This window comes from Tympanuchus pallidicinctus, unplaced genomic scaffold (assembly GCF_026119805.1).
Source record: "Tympanuchus pallidicinctus isolate F22 unplaced genomic scaffold, pur_lepc_1.0 scaffold3, whole genome shotgun sequence".
Classification (NCBI taxonomy): domain Eukaryota; kingdom Metazoa; phylum Chordata; class Aves; order Galliformes; family Phasianidae; genus Tympanuchus; species Tympanuchus pallidicinctus.
The window spans coordinates 73,045,350-73,058,978 of record NW_026294747.1 but is presented as its reverse complement, the minus strand read 5'-3'; the positions used below and the strand labels follow the sequence as shown (position 1 = coordinate 73,058,978).

Genomic DNA, 13,629 nt, shown 5'->3' with positions numbered 1-13,629 from the left:
AAAAATGTTCTGACGCTTTTCAAAAGGCCTCCCCTTGCAAAGCTTTTAGTTCCTCATCATCAGAAGTTGTTCTTCACCTCGTTATATCAGGTATAGCTCAGTATATTATAATCAATGCTGATTTTTAGAAGAGATGATGAAGATAGTACTTAGAACCTAATTGAAAATGCTACATTATAAATGCCATTAAGAATCTGAAGAGATTTGCAGCTGCACCACAAGTATTTTTGGTGCGCTTTCTTCATCCTGGCAACTTTCTTAATTTGCATAACCAACGCCTAAGTGAAAAAGCATCAAACTTCTAACCACCGAAGCAAACTGAATCAAGTCCACAAAGCCAGTAACAGCCCCCTACTTAGAGGGTTCATATCTGTGCAGCACAGTAGCCTGACACTACCACTAGTAGCTCAGTGCCATTAGCCCTTCACTAAAGTGACAAAGTAGTTGAAAAAGGTATGATCTGCTTTCACACTGCCTGTGGAGACATATAAAACTTTATGATCTCAGTTTAAAGAGCTCCAGCAATTTCCACAGAAGCAGCAGAGGTAAAACAGATCTCTTCACGAGATTTTTACTACTTGGAATCAATCAAAGCAAAACAGCCATCCTAGTGATAATCCCCTTTAGCACTTGACAGTTTATGCAATAGTCAATTACTAAAGAGGATGAAAGACAGAACAGTCTTTACAAATGGGTCACTGTCTATATTTATAAATGATTAAAAACAGCCTGCTATTAAAAGTAACTTTAACGAGCATGTAACATTAAATGGGAACAAATGTTCTCATGCACATATACATTCCATGTCTCCCGTGACAGAAGAGAACGTAACACTAACACTCATCCTCATCAGAGAAACTTTTTCAAGCAGGTTATGCATTAGTATGGCTGAAAGCAGATTTCAATTTCTGTCTGCAACTATTTATCCCAAAGTTGCATCTGCATATAAAGATAATCCCAAACCATCCTCAGTGCAATCTCTGAACACACCCATCCTTCCATGTCTGCACATCTTATCCCAAAGCTTGTTAGCAGAACTTACCTGCAAACACTAACCAAAAAAGCCTTTTCAAAACCACTTTTAACCTTCTTCCCCTTTTGCTTCAACTCTTTGTTCCTAAGAAATTAGGTGTGCCTATATATGTATGTTTTAGATAGGTCATTTCCTTTCCCCGCCTCCCTTCAGAAGAATTATTCAGGACTAAGGCACATCTCTCAGTCCTTTCAGTTGCTCAAATACTGTGCACCCTCCGCTACAAAGTCTCCCTCTTTCCCCTTGCTACCCTCTCAAAGGATTATTTTCAGCCGTTCTGCTGGGATCGTGACATCACGCTTAATACAACTGTCCTACAATTTAATTGAGAAATCTCACTGATTCTCACTTAAGCACCATTAGCACACCTGTGATTCTATCTGTGCCCTTCTGATCTACTTAATTCCAATTCTGCTGGCAGTTACCACCTCCACCAGAGATTTAAATCTGGTGCAGCTGAAATGTTTCCTCTCAGGCCCTGCTTTCTCTAATTACCTCCAGCCTTCCTACAGCTCAAGCCCATAAACAAACTGAGTGACACCCAATACTGGGGATTTCTTTGCATAAGGGGTCAAGAATTGCTTTGTGCAAAGGATCAAGAGCATTCCATTACCCAATTAATTTTTTCTTCTCTTGCCGAGATCATTTGCCCACATCTTCAGTAGCAAATTCTTCTGTTCACATTGTCACCACTCTATCCTTTACCTCCTATCAGATTGCAGACATTCAAAAAATCCTTCCTTTATACAGTTCATAGGAGACTGGATCTTCTGGCATTTCCACAGCCCACAAATGTCTGAGTAGAAGACTGTTCAGCTACAAAACCTGCACTTTACTGGAAAGGACAAGAAGGACTATCTTGTGAGAATGAGGAACCTATCTCTTAGAAGAATCTCATCATAAGCAACTCCTCTGCATCTCATACATTTGTACTCAGTGTACTGAGAAAACACTGAAGGTTGGGCTAGGAACAAGTAATTGCCACCACCTCCAGCTAAACTATCTCTCATTCCCACAGCTGGATGGAAAGCCTGAGCTCATGAAATCAAGGACAAAAAAATTCTCCCCTGTCCCCTTCCCGCCCCCTTCCCCTCCCCCCCTCAATCTAGTCTCTAACCTTACAAATTAAGAAGAAAAAACCTGTGGTTTGGAATTTACTGTAACTCAGACAGCATAAAACTGCGTTGCACAGCAGCAGCAGAGGGAAGGAAGAGCCCCAGTCACAGCGCCTTGGGAAGCAGCACCCTGTTTGCATGTGAGAACTGGGAACTTGACGTTCTGACTACAGACTGACTACAGCAATAAAAAACATCTTTCTGAGCCATTAATTTCTGCACAGCTGATTTCTACTTAACAATGTTCATTATTGAAAGAATTATTTAATAAAAAAACCCAAAAACATGAGGCTCTTCCAGAAGAGAAGGCTGGCACTCATATCCAAACTGAGCTAACAGTGACATCAGCATTTCTACTGCTTTCATCTCTGTGGCTACTAAATATCTCATATTTTCACTGCATTTCAAGAGCCTGTGATCGCACACGAGATGAAGTGACTCCACAGTTGTTAAATATGACGGCTGCAAGGTCTATCAAGCTCCCAAGACAACGACCACAGCAAGCTCACCAGTGACAGGAGTCAAACTACTACACGATTTTCCTACAGCTGGAACTCAACATTTTCATGATTTCTAACTTTAAGCATTGGGAAAACTTCCATCTTCAGACCTTCCATGTAACTCAGTGAAGGCTGTACATGCATGCATACCTGTTCTGCTGAAGGCCATGCTTACAAAGAGATTTTCATGTTGAGGCAACATATTTGCAGGGTGGGATGGAGGCGGAAGATGAAGAGATTATGTGTCACCACATCAATAGCCACAAAAAAATCACACGGAAACTGAACAGCTGGCCTGAATGGTTATTACTATTTGCCAGAAGACACCCATGTAAAGTGAATTTCATCTACTTTAATTACAGAAGATGACACATATTCAACACAGTCAAGGAGACTGTCCTAATGCACCATGTAAATTTATGGTAACCTATTTGAAGTAAAAGGTATTTTCAAAGTATTCCTTAGTATTTTGTCATTCACCTGCAAATCAACTAATATGACAGCAGATGAGCTACTACAGATGATTCTGAAGTAAATATCTAAGCATTATTTTATCCTTCCAAGTTCTAAGCAGCTCATACCACCTACAGTGAACATTCATTGGTTTTCTCTACTTTCTTTACAACAACCTTTACATCAATTGTTTTTATAAATGAAGAGATTAAATTCATTAATCTCATTTATTCCTTATTGTTTGCAGAAAAAAAGGAACAAGTGAAAGTAAAATTGTTTTAAGAGTAACAAATATTAGAGGCATGAAGATCCATAACTATAGAAACTGACTTTCAAGAAACAGGTAAAGACTAGAATATTTAAGAACTATTGATTCTGGCTACTTCAGTAACTGCATATAAACGTATGCAAGTTCATGACTGCATAAATCACTCACTCTTGTATCTTTAGGATCTCCCCATACCCAGTCATATCAGCTAAGCAGCTTTGTCTTAACTGTGTCTTATTAATAAGTTGGTGCTGAAGCACAACTATCTATAGGAAGATTTTCATTTCTGAAGTTAGCATCAACTTTCATGTGTATACCACCCTAAAGTGAGTTCTGATTGTGGCAAATAAGTGATCAGTTTGTATTCAAACCACCTAAACACAGACCAAGGAAAAAGCTGACAGTAACCAGCACTACTACCTTCCTCTGGTTTCAAAAAAAAAAAAAAAAAAAAAAAAAAAAAGAAGTGAGCTACTGCAGTTGGTTCCCTTCATCTAGAAGACAATATAACCCAACCTCAGTGTTATCTTAAAACAATAAGGCAATGTTTCTGTAACATTCAATCACAGGACAAACCTGTGGGACATCAGAGCCATTCACATCAACAGTTTAGACTTCAATAGCCAGCTGATGCTGAGACAAGACAGTGGTGCTTACAACTTCTGTTTATTAGGAGAAAATAAGAAAAACAAAACTTAAGACAAATAGTTATGGTAATAGGAGAAGGAAGAATTAAAAAAAAAAAAAAAAAAAAAAAAAAAACACCCACAAATCTACAGAAACTGTTTCTTAAGCTTACCTGCGCTTGTTCAGTGGAGCTGCTACTGAGTTCATCTCCAGATTCTGAATCCTGGTGAATTTTTTCTGAGCCTTCTCCTGCCGAGTCACAAGACTGTTCATGCAAAAAGCTGGTCTTCTCTATTTCCAAGAACTCTGGACATGGGAAATGACCCATGGAGATGGTTCGAAACTGATTGGAAACCTTGGGAGACTGCAACTCGTTGTTAAGTTTTCCATTGTTCTGAGTAAGGTCCAGACTCAAACCAAGAGTTTGACCGGGGCTATTGTTTGGTCCCAGATTTTGATTGGCATCTCGAACTAAACAAGACACTTGAACCGGAGAAGATTTCCCAAAACTAGAAAGCTCTGGTGACTTATTCACATTTTCTGTCGATCTCTGTAATCCATGCGTCAGCTTTAAAGCATTATTTGGCAGCATGCCTGCTTGCTTAACAGGTGGCATCAGTGCTTTCCGTGGTATTTCCTTCACATACTGTGCTGGCACGTAAAAGGGTTTGGAATTTTCATCCCTTTTCACTTGCCACCAATCGTCATTAGTCTTCTTCACTAATATATATTTCTCCCCCTGTTTAATTACAATTTTCTTGTCCTTGGCCTCATACTCATAGTCATACTCCACTTCAATGTACAATTGTCCTGGAAGGATCTTGGCGCTCCTATCAGCCATCTCCACCCCAAGAAATTTCACCTTTTCCGGCAAACACTTTGCCACATTCTGCTTGGGAAGCGTTTGTTTCCTGTTCACAATCACAGCTGCAATAAGAAAAGAAAATGATGTCTATATGATGAAGTAACTGTCCGAGAGCACTTCAGAGGAAAATAATTTCAAAAATAACGTTGTAGACTCCACTTACGTCAACCTCAGTCAAACCCATTAATAAATTAAAGACTCTCAGATACTTTTCACAGCAATAACACAAAGTCAACACTACAACAGAATCCCTGATTTAAGTCTCACAAGCATCTTGCTATCAAGCTACCCGCTAAGCTTGTTGTTGCTACAACTAAGTGATGTCAGTCATTGAGGGCTTGGTGAGAGGACTAGTTTGACTCTCTCTCGCTTATGCACAGGCTTAATTTCTTAAGAAACTGCCATTATTCTGGTTTTAATCAAAATATTTAAAAGGAGATTATGATGTGTTTACTTTGCATTACCCTTCGGTTCAAGAGTCACTTCAGAGCACTGAGAATTCCTTACAAAATCCTTCACTCTTCCTCCAGTGCTGCATCCCAGCTTAGCACAGGCTGGCTATTGCAGACCCACGCACTGTATGTAGCCCCTGCCAACCTGTGCTGAGATGCAAGAGCTTGGGAGCAGTGCAGTATGTGGGCTTTGATGCTCCTGCATCTGGCCAGGCATTAGGACTTCTGAATTGCTTCTAGAAATTGCTAGCATAATGTAATATTAAAAAGTATTTCAAATTTCCAAAATGCTGTGTCTTCAGTGGTTTAAATTCTAAATGTTTAATCTGCTCTTAAGAGACCTTTGAGCAGTATTTACATCATAGAAAACCTGATATGCACCTGGTAAGTGTTAAAAATAAAAAAACCCCCACATTAGAAAGAATATTAAGGATGATGAATCAAAACCAAAAATGGATAATCGATAAAACTATATTATACAGAACCACAGAAACATCTAAATATGCCTTCCACCTCAAACGATTCTATGACTCTTAAAGGCCATCTGGTCCTTTTTGCTTACAGCCCCCTGCAGATACTGACAGGCCGCTCTCAGCTCTCCCCAGAGCCTTTCCTTCTCCAGGCTACACAGCCCCAGCTCTCCCAGCCCGTCCTCACAGGGGAGGCGTTCCATCCCTTGGATCATTTTTGTTGCCCTTCCCTGGATGCACTCTAACAGGTCCATGTCTCTCCTGCACTGAGGACTCCACACCAGGACACAGTGCTCCAGGCAAGGTCTCAAAAAGTATGAAAATGTAGCGTTTAGACTTACAGCACCTTCTAGCATAGCCAACTACCACTGTTCCCATATCCACAACATGCAGTTTCTCCTCTATTTAATCACCTAACACCACAATTGGTGAGTTGGTGAACACCAGTCTTAGCAACTTACAATAAAAACAGCTTAATAAAGGAAAAAATGCAATTTCTTAACCTTGAAAAAAAAAAAATAATCAAAGCTGATAAGGGTGAGATCTCTAACACTCAAAAAGCATTTAGAAGAATCCACATAAAAGCTGCTGTATTAACCTCAAAGACTAACAAATAAGTAAAAAAAAAAACAAAACTAAAAAAAAAAAACCACCAACATATGAATGACAAAAACAATTCAGAAATTTGCTGCTCTGCAAGTTGAGACTTCATGATGAGACCTACATTGTTTACCCTGTAACTCAAATGCAATTCCATGCAGGCACACAGATGCAGACCATAATAGGGACTAAGTGCAAAAACAACAACAAAGGACACTTGTGAAGAGAGCTGAAGCAAAAATGCCTAACAGTTCTGCAGTTTTCCTTCCACCATTTTGGCTATTCGAGCTGATCCTTGAATACACTTAACTCAGCTGAAAACCAACACCTGACAGTCCAACTACAAAGCTTAGAAACAATCACCCTGTTTAAATCATGTCTTTCTTTTCCCCATAGACCATTTCTGCACCCAGGATGCATTTCCGACAGGTAGCCTTAAAGCCACAGTTGTTTACAAGACTCTAAATGGAGTCACAAGATCTGGCTTACAATATTATTGAAGGACTTGGCAGAAAGAAAGATGGTGCCACATGCAAACAAAGCTGGCACTAAGAGGAACGCAAAGAGTAGAGAATAATGCTCAGATTGTCTGCAATGGGTTTCCTCCGCCTTTTTATTCTCTCCCCCATAAAACAGCACCCTGACATTTGCAGCACTGGAGCTAATTTACAGTCTCAGCACAAACCACCCTGCCCACCTGCCGTTCAGCACAAACAGGTATTTTTAAGCGCAGCCCTGCATGTGTTAGCAATTCCAGCAGCAGGTAAACATGCCCACATTGCGGCCTTCCCCGCTCCCATACAAAATGATATTTTCTTCCTTGTAACCAAATCCGACTCCTCCCAACACTTCCCCAGTGCTGCTACCAATCTCAGCTTCAAGGTCACAGACTAGAAAAACATAAGTGACTCTGAGCTACAGGCTACCATGAAGGTATGCTGCCTTGGAAATGAAAATTTAGGAACACAGCCCGTTCACACTGCCTTTCCTTCTCCCATACAGAGGCAAAACAAAAGAACACACAGCCGTGGCTTCCCACAGGGCTTCTAAGCGTTTAAAGGCTTGACATTTTCATTCTTTTGCCTATTTCACGTAACTATTTAGTGAAAAAATGCATGCTAAATGTCTTTTCAAGATAGATATGCCCAGTATAAGCTGTATTTTATACTTTAAAAAGTTAACAGGATTTTAAGAAACAGAAGGTAAATTAAATACAATAGCTACAAAAATGGTTTTGCTAGCTCAGCCCTTTGCCACTAAGAGAAAAGGCACATATTTCTGTTCTTCCAGCCAAGCTGCAAAATTATCAACTCAATAGCAAACATTTGGTAACATCAAACACACGATCAAAAAGAAATCAGTTCTGTGGCAGGCCAGAACACTAAGACAGTTGTATAAACAGCTCATCATCAGGATCAAGCAAGGCTCTGCTCCTCCGCCTCCACAGAGCTAAACACCGAAGGCACAGGTGGGAAAGCTTCCTCACTGCTCAGAGTTCACACTTCAGGTTTGCAGCCAACTGCCGTTATGGTCCCTGCTGCCCAGGGTCAGCATGTGGGCTGTTCTCCCACAAGCTCAGTGCCATCCTGCAGTGGGCACACAGAAACTGGGACACGAGTGCACACTAATGCCATGGGGTGACTTTGGTGCTACAAATCAACAACTGCAGTCACACAGTGGGCCAGGCCTTGCAGACCCTCTGTGCTTTCTCTTTAACTATTACTGGTAAGGCTGGAAGATATCCACTTTGATAAAGAAGGTTGAAATATTCTAACTGGAGGATGACGGGCACAAAAATGAGATTTACTTCCACAGAGTACATCTGCAACCTTCGATATCTTAATCAATAATCAGTATCTTAAATGAAGTCTTCATACCTGGACAGGATTGAGAAGTGGGCCCACACGAACCTAAGAAGTTCAACAAGGCCAAGAGCAAGGTGCTATAGCCAGTCAGAGCAATCCCAGATTACACGTGCAGACTGGGAGAACTCACTGAGAGCAGCCCTGTGGAGAAGGACTTGGGGGTTTGGTGGATAAAAAGCTGGACGTGAGTCTCAGATCTCAGGATGCCCACTGCATCCTGGGCTGCATCAAAAGAGGGGTGGCCAGCAGGGTGAGGTGAGGACCATCCCCTTCTGCTATGCACTTGTGAGGCCCCATCTGCAGTACTGTGCCCAGGTTTGGGGCCCTCGCAACAGAATACGGAGCTGTTGGAGCAAGTCCAAAGAAGGGCCACAGAGATGATCAGAGGGCTGCAGCACCCCTCCTGTGGAGAAAGGTTGAAGGAGCTGGGGTCGTTTAGCTAGGAGGAAGGTCCACAGGAACCTCACCGTAGCCTTCCAGCACCTGAAGGGAGCTTACGTGCAGGAAGGAAATCAACTTTTTACATGGTATGATAGGTGACAACAAACAGGGAAATGGCTTTAAACTATAAAAGAGGAGATTTAGGTTAGATGTTAGGAACACATTCTTTACTCAAAGGGTGGAGAAATGCTGGCACTACTGCCCAGAGAAGTTGTGGATGCCCCATCCCTGGAGGGGCACAAGGCCAGGCTGCATGGGGGAACCAACCCATGGCATGGGGATGGAAGTGAGGGCCCTTAAAGTCCCTTCCAGCCTAAGCTGTTCTATGATTCCAAGAATGTCTGCTTAACAGATAAATAACAATGAATGAACCCAAGTGACAACAAAAACATGGGAAAATATTTTCATGAATACAAAACAAAAAGATTCAGACCACATTTTCCACATTTTTAGAAGCGAAACCCAAATGGTACAGAGTAACTAATTTAAGGAGGGCCGCATGCCCACGAGGAAACACATTTATAGAATCACAGAATGGCCTGGGTTGAAAAAAACCACAATGATCATCTGGTTTCAGCCCCCTGCTACGTGTAGGGTCGCCAACCAGCAGACCAGGCTGCCCAGAGCCACATCCAGCCTGGCCTTGAATGCCTCCAGGGATGGGGCATCCACAACCTCCTTGGGCAACCTGTTCCAGTGCATCACCACTCTCTGCGAAAAACTTCCTCCTAATAACTAACCCAAACCTCTCCTGTCTTAGTTTAAAACCATTCCCCCTTGTCCTGTCACTATCCACCCTGGTAAACATTCACACAGAACACATTTGCCATAACACACACGCTCCCACCAGCTGCCTACCAGCACAGAGATGGGCACCAGCCCAGCCATGCTGACAGAGGCACTGGGTCAGGGATCTCACAGATCTCCTCTGGCACAGAGCTCCCAGGCTCCGCTTCCGATGGGACCTGCTCCCGATGGAACCGTTCCCAGCCCTTACTCAGCAAAGGCTGCACAGGGCCAGCACCCGCTGTTTGCTGAGGTCAGCCCCACCCTGCCTGCTGCCCGCACCCCTGCGACACTTCCTCGGGGTGGGAGCTACGTGCAAAGCTCAGCAGTCCTCCACGCCAGCCCGAGCCCAGCTTTGTTACTAATACAAGATTGTGTTTGCACACTTCCAAACAAACTGGGATCTTTTCTAATCAAACCTGAATAACTGCAACAGCAACTTCAGCCCTTCTTGGAGTGGTTTGTTCAGGTATCTCCTTACTTCAGTAGTCGGCCTTCTTAATGCAGCTGAAACCCTACAGCATCACCCACTGAAAGCACTCAACCCTCACTGATCCCAAAGTGCACGTGACTAGGAAGGGAGGGATGCATGGTCCATGGATGGGAGCCTATAAAGTCATCGTATGTGCATATTGTATTAACTAAGGTAGCTCCCTATTCAGCATTACCTCAGAACGCAATAGGAAATAAAAATCAGGAGGTATACAGCAGGAATTCCCCACCTCCCCTCAGTTTATCCTCCACAGTATTTTCTTCTGATCTTCTATAACCAGGTAATTAAGGCAAAAAGTCTTTTGGGTTTATCTCTTTTTCTTTATATTCCTCCTGACGAAAAAAAAAAACCCTTACTGTGGTTCAGGAATTTTTTACTTTATAATACAAACAGATCTCAGTTACTAAATGCAGAGAGTTGCAGATCTCAGCTCTCTCCTGTGACCTTGTTTGTGTGTCCTACCAAGAAGCACCAGTTGCCTCGTGCAGCCTTTTTTCCATTTTCAGCATCAAACTTCACCCCTTACTGACACAGAGCCTTGTGCGTTGCTACCACAAAAATAACTCAGTCGCCAGCGCTAGATCGGGATAATTTCCTATTAGTTCGGGCCGACACTCCGCCGGGTTCCGGGAGCGCTCCCCCGGGGCAGCGTTCTCAGCAGCGCGGCGCACACCCGTCGCAGCTCACGCTGTTCCGTCCCGCCCGGCACACCTCCACGGCGCTCTGCGGCCGCCGCGCTCCTGCGCGGCCGCCCCCGTAAGCACCGCGTGTGCGTGCGGCGCCCGGACGGAAACAAGCGCAAAGATGCAAACGCGAACAACAAATCGGCCCCAACGGGCAAGTTAGAAGCTTTTGAAAGCGAGCTTAATCCCCGTTCGCTCGAGTTAGCAATCCGCTGCTACTGCAACGTGAAGTGGCTTCCCCGAGCTCGGACTTCCTTAAAAACTAAAGGCTTAATCAGTAACCACGCAGCGCTGCTCGCTGCTCCCTGACTCACGGCAGGCGATGCCCGGCCAGCAACTGTCAGTGCACCTCGCGGGGTCGCTCCGCTCCGCTCCCGTCCCGCCGCCCCCTGCAAACGGCCCCGCCGCCCCGGGCCACCCATCGGCTCGACTTATTTATTCAAAGGCAGCCGCAGCCCCGAAGCGGAGGGGGCGGGCGGGGGCGAGGCGGCGGCAGCGGCCCCAGCAGCGCTGCCCGGAGCCCCTTTGTTCGCAGAGCGGCCGCCCAGGTGAGGCGGTTGCGTAAGGCGCTCAACCCGGCTCGGGCCGCCCCCGGCGCTGTGCGGCCCCCGGCAGCGCCCAGGTGCGCGGCCGCCCCGAGCCCGCCCCGCCCGGGGGATGGCGGCGGGGGCCGCGGAGGGGGCGCGGCCGCGCTCTCGGCCCGCCTCGGGGCAGCCGCCCGCGACGCCGCCGGCGCCGCGCCGCGCCGCCCCCCTCCGCCCCCCGACCGCCAGCCCGAGAGGCGCGGCCCCGCGGCCCCTCACCTGTCCCTGCGGCGCGGGCCCCGCTCCGGTGGCCGCGGTGGCGGTGGCGGTTGCGCGCGTGCCCTGCCCGCCGCTCGCGGCGCGACCCCTGCGTCGAGTGTCAGCTCCCGGGCACGGCGGCGTCACCCCGCGTCACGTGCCGGGGGCGGGGCCGGAGCGGAGGTGGAGGCGGAGCTCCGCCTCCAGTGCGATGCCGCCGCGAGGCCGGGCCCGGGAACGCCGCAGGTGGCGGGGCTGGGGCGGGGCCGGGAGGGCGTCTGGGCCGGGGGAGCCGCTGTGCTGACGGGTAATCGGCGCTGCCCCGTGCGGTTACGGTCACAGAATCACAAAATCACAGAATCACGGCCGTTTCGTGCTCCGAGTGCAACGCGAAGTCGCTCTGTTATGGCGCAGACAGATGGAGCACGGGATCTTTCCTCGCAGCGAGCGGAGACCCGAGTGCCGGTGAACAGGTGAACGGACCGCGGCACTTGAGCAGCTCGATCAAAAATAAGTGAACAGCAACAGGCAAATTCACTTACTCAGTTATGAGAACGTCCCTAACTGTAGCAGACAAAACTGCCGCACAACCCGGCTGGGAACATCTGTGTGACCTTCACAGTGTTTTCAAGCTGTCGGCAATCTTATCTCCAAAGAAACTGTGCCTGCTCCTCGGGGTGGCAAAGGGAGCCTTGGAAGAACGAGCCGAGTGTGAGCAGGGGTGTCCGACTGTGTGAAGACAGCCTAAAGCAATGCTCAGGGATGTGTGCTCTCTGTGCACTCTAACTAACGTGATCAGGGCTAATGCTGGCCCTGTGCTGATTATTTTAGCACGTGGAGTAAGGAAGGAGGTGGTAAAAATCCTCAAAAAGGAGGGGGAAACAGGTGAAAAAGAGAAGGAGAGAAGTGGCAAAAATGCCTTTACATGAATTTCTAATACTGACACTTTCTTGGTATTTTGTATCTGGTGATGCATGACAACATGCAAGACAAGTGGCAAGCTGTACAAATATCTTAAAGCTTTGCTTCTGTGTATCTTGGCCTGAATACTTGTGCCTGTGTCCTCCTGGCTCAAGGATTGGGGCTGCCCATAGGACACCCTCATTGAATTCTATGGGCTATGTTGATGCATCATGGCTGACACCTCTGTCCCAGCTCCTTGTTCAAGCTCATCACAGAGTTCAGAAGAACAGCAGATTGGTATATCTATTGTAAAGGAAACTTTTTTTTTTTTTTTTTTAATAGATGTTCACTATTTACCCTTCAAAGGCCAAAAAAACCAAAACAACTTGTAGTTTTCCATTCAGAGAATGATAGAACTATAGAATATCCCGAATTGGAAGGATCATTCACTCCAACACAAGAATCACCAACTCCAGCTCCTAGCTCTTCACAGGACCGCCCAAAAATATGCATGTGAGAAAGAGCAATTCAGGATGCTGTGTTCAGTTGGATGTTTATGTCTAATAGGATTCTGCTCGCATGCCCAGTTTTGTGGTAGAAAATAATATACTTAAGGCACTCGGGTGTTTCTAAGCAAGCTGACTATGTTTTACCTATTGGCATGCCTGAGGTATGCATAAAAGAATCTAAAAAGTCAGTCATAGTAACCACACTGTAATTAGCCTTTCTTACTGCCAAAGCTGCAGCAGAGTGCTGCAGGATATGGCATTAGTGATTCACTATGAGGCACTCTTCCCTCTGAGTCAGTGCTGAACCTCTGGTCCCACACCATGTCAATGTGCATAATAGAGCCGAAGGTGCCAGAAGATATGTAATTTTGAGTCCCTGCCCAAGTGCAGTCATCCCACAACACTGCACACAAACTGTCCAGCTCAACTTCCAGTTTTAGTGTGTTACGTATCCTGCCTATGAAGGATTTCTCTGTAAATTTTCTGGGATAACAAGAGCTGGAGGTCACAGCCTGTGCCCACTGCAACTCATTTTCCCTGGAGATGTGCAAGCGTGGGATGGCTGTCACACCAACACCTGGGGTAGGGCTGTATGTACACATTAAGTGGCAAGACCTGGTATCTGTAGTGACCTCATGAATTTCAGAGGGAAGGAACTGCCAAATACAATTGCTGCATGTATTGTGGCAGAAACTATAGGGCTATTAATTTTTACACTTATTGATTTGGAAAGTTTATGTATCATAACTCACACATAAAACATCAATTTCCGCATTTGTAAACC

At 45.6% G+C, this 13,629-nt stretch overlaps 1 protein-coding gene across 6 annotated transcripts in view; it reads right to left on the bottom strand.

The window, feature by feature from the left end:
* Positions 1 to 11,591, bottom strand: part of ARHGAP12 (Rho GTPase activating protein 12) — a 68,854-nt gene extending 57,263 nt beyond the window's left edge. For all 6 annotated transcript variants that reach the window (XM_052693798.1, XM_052693800.1, XM_052693801.1 and 3 more), the window contains exons 1-2: positions 11,455 to 11,591; positions 4,169 to 4,923 (exon numbers count right to left, since the gene is read on the bottom strand). In XM_052693798.1, coding sequence (XP_052549758.1) covers positions 4,169 to 4,837 — 669 coding nt within the window. In that variant the 5' untranslated portion in view covers positions 4,838 to 4,923; positions 11,455 to 11,591. The remainder of the gene's footprint in view (positions 1 to 4,168; positions 4,924 to 11,454) is intronic.
* Positions 11,592 to 13,629: the final 2,038 nt, after the last annotated feature.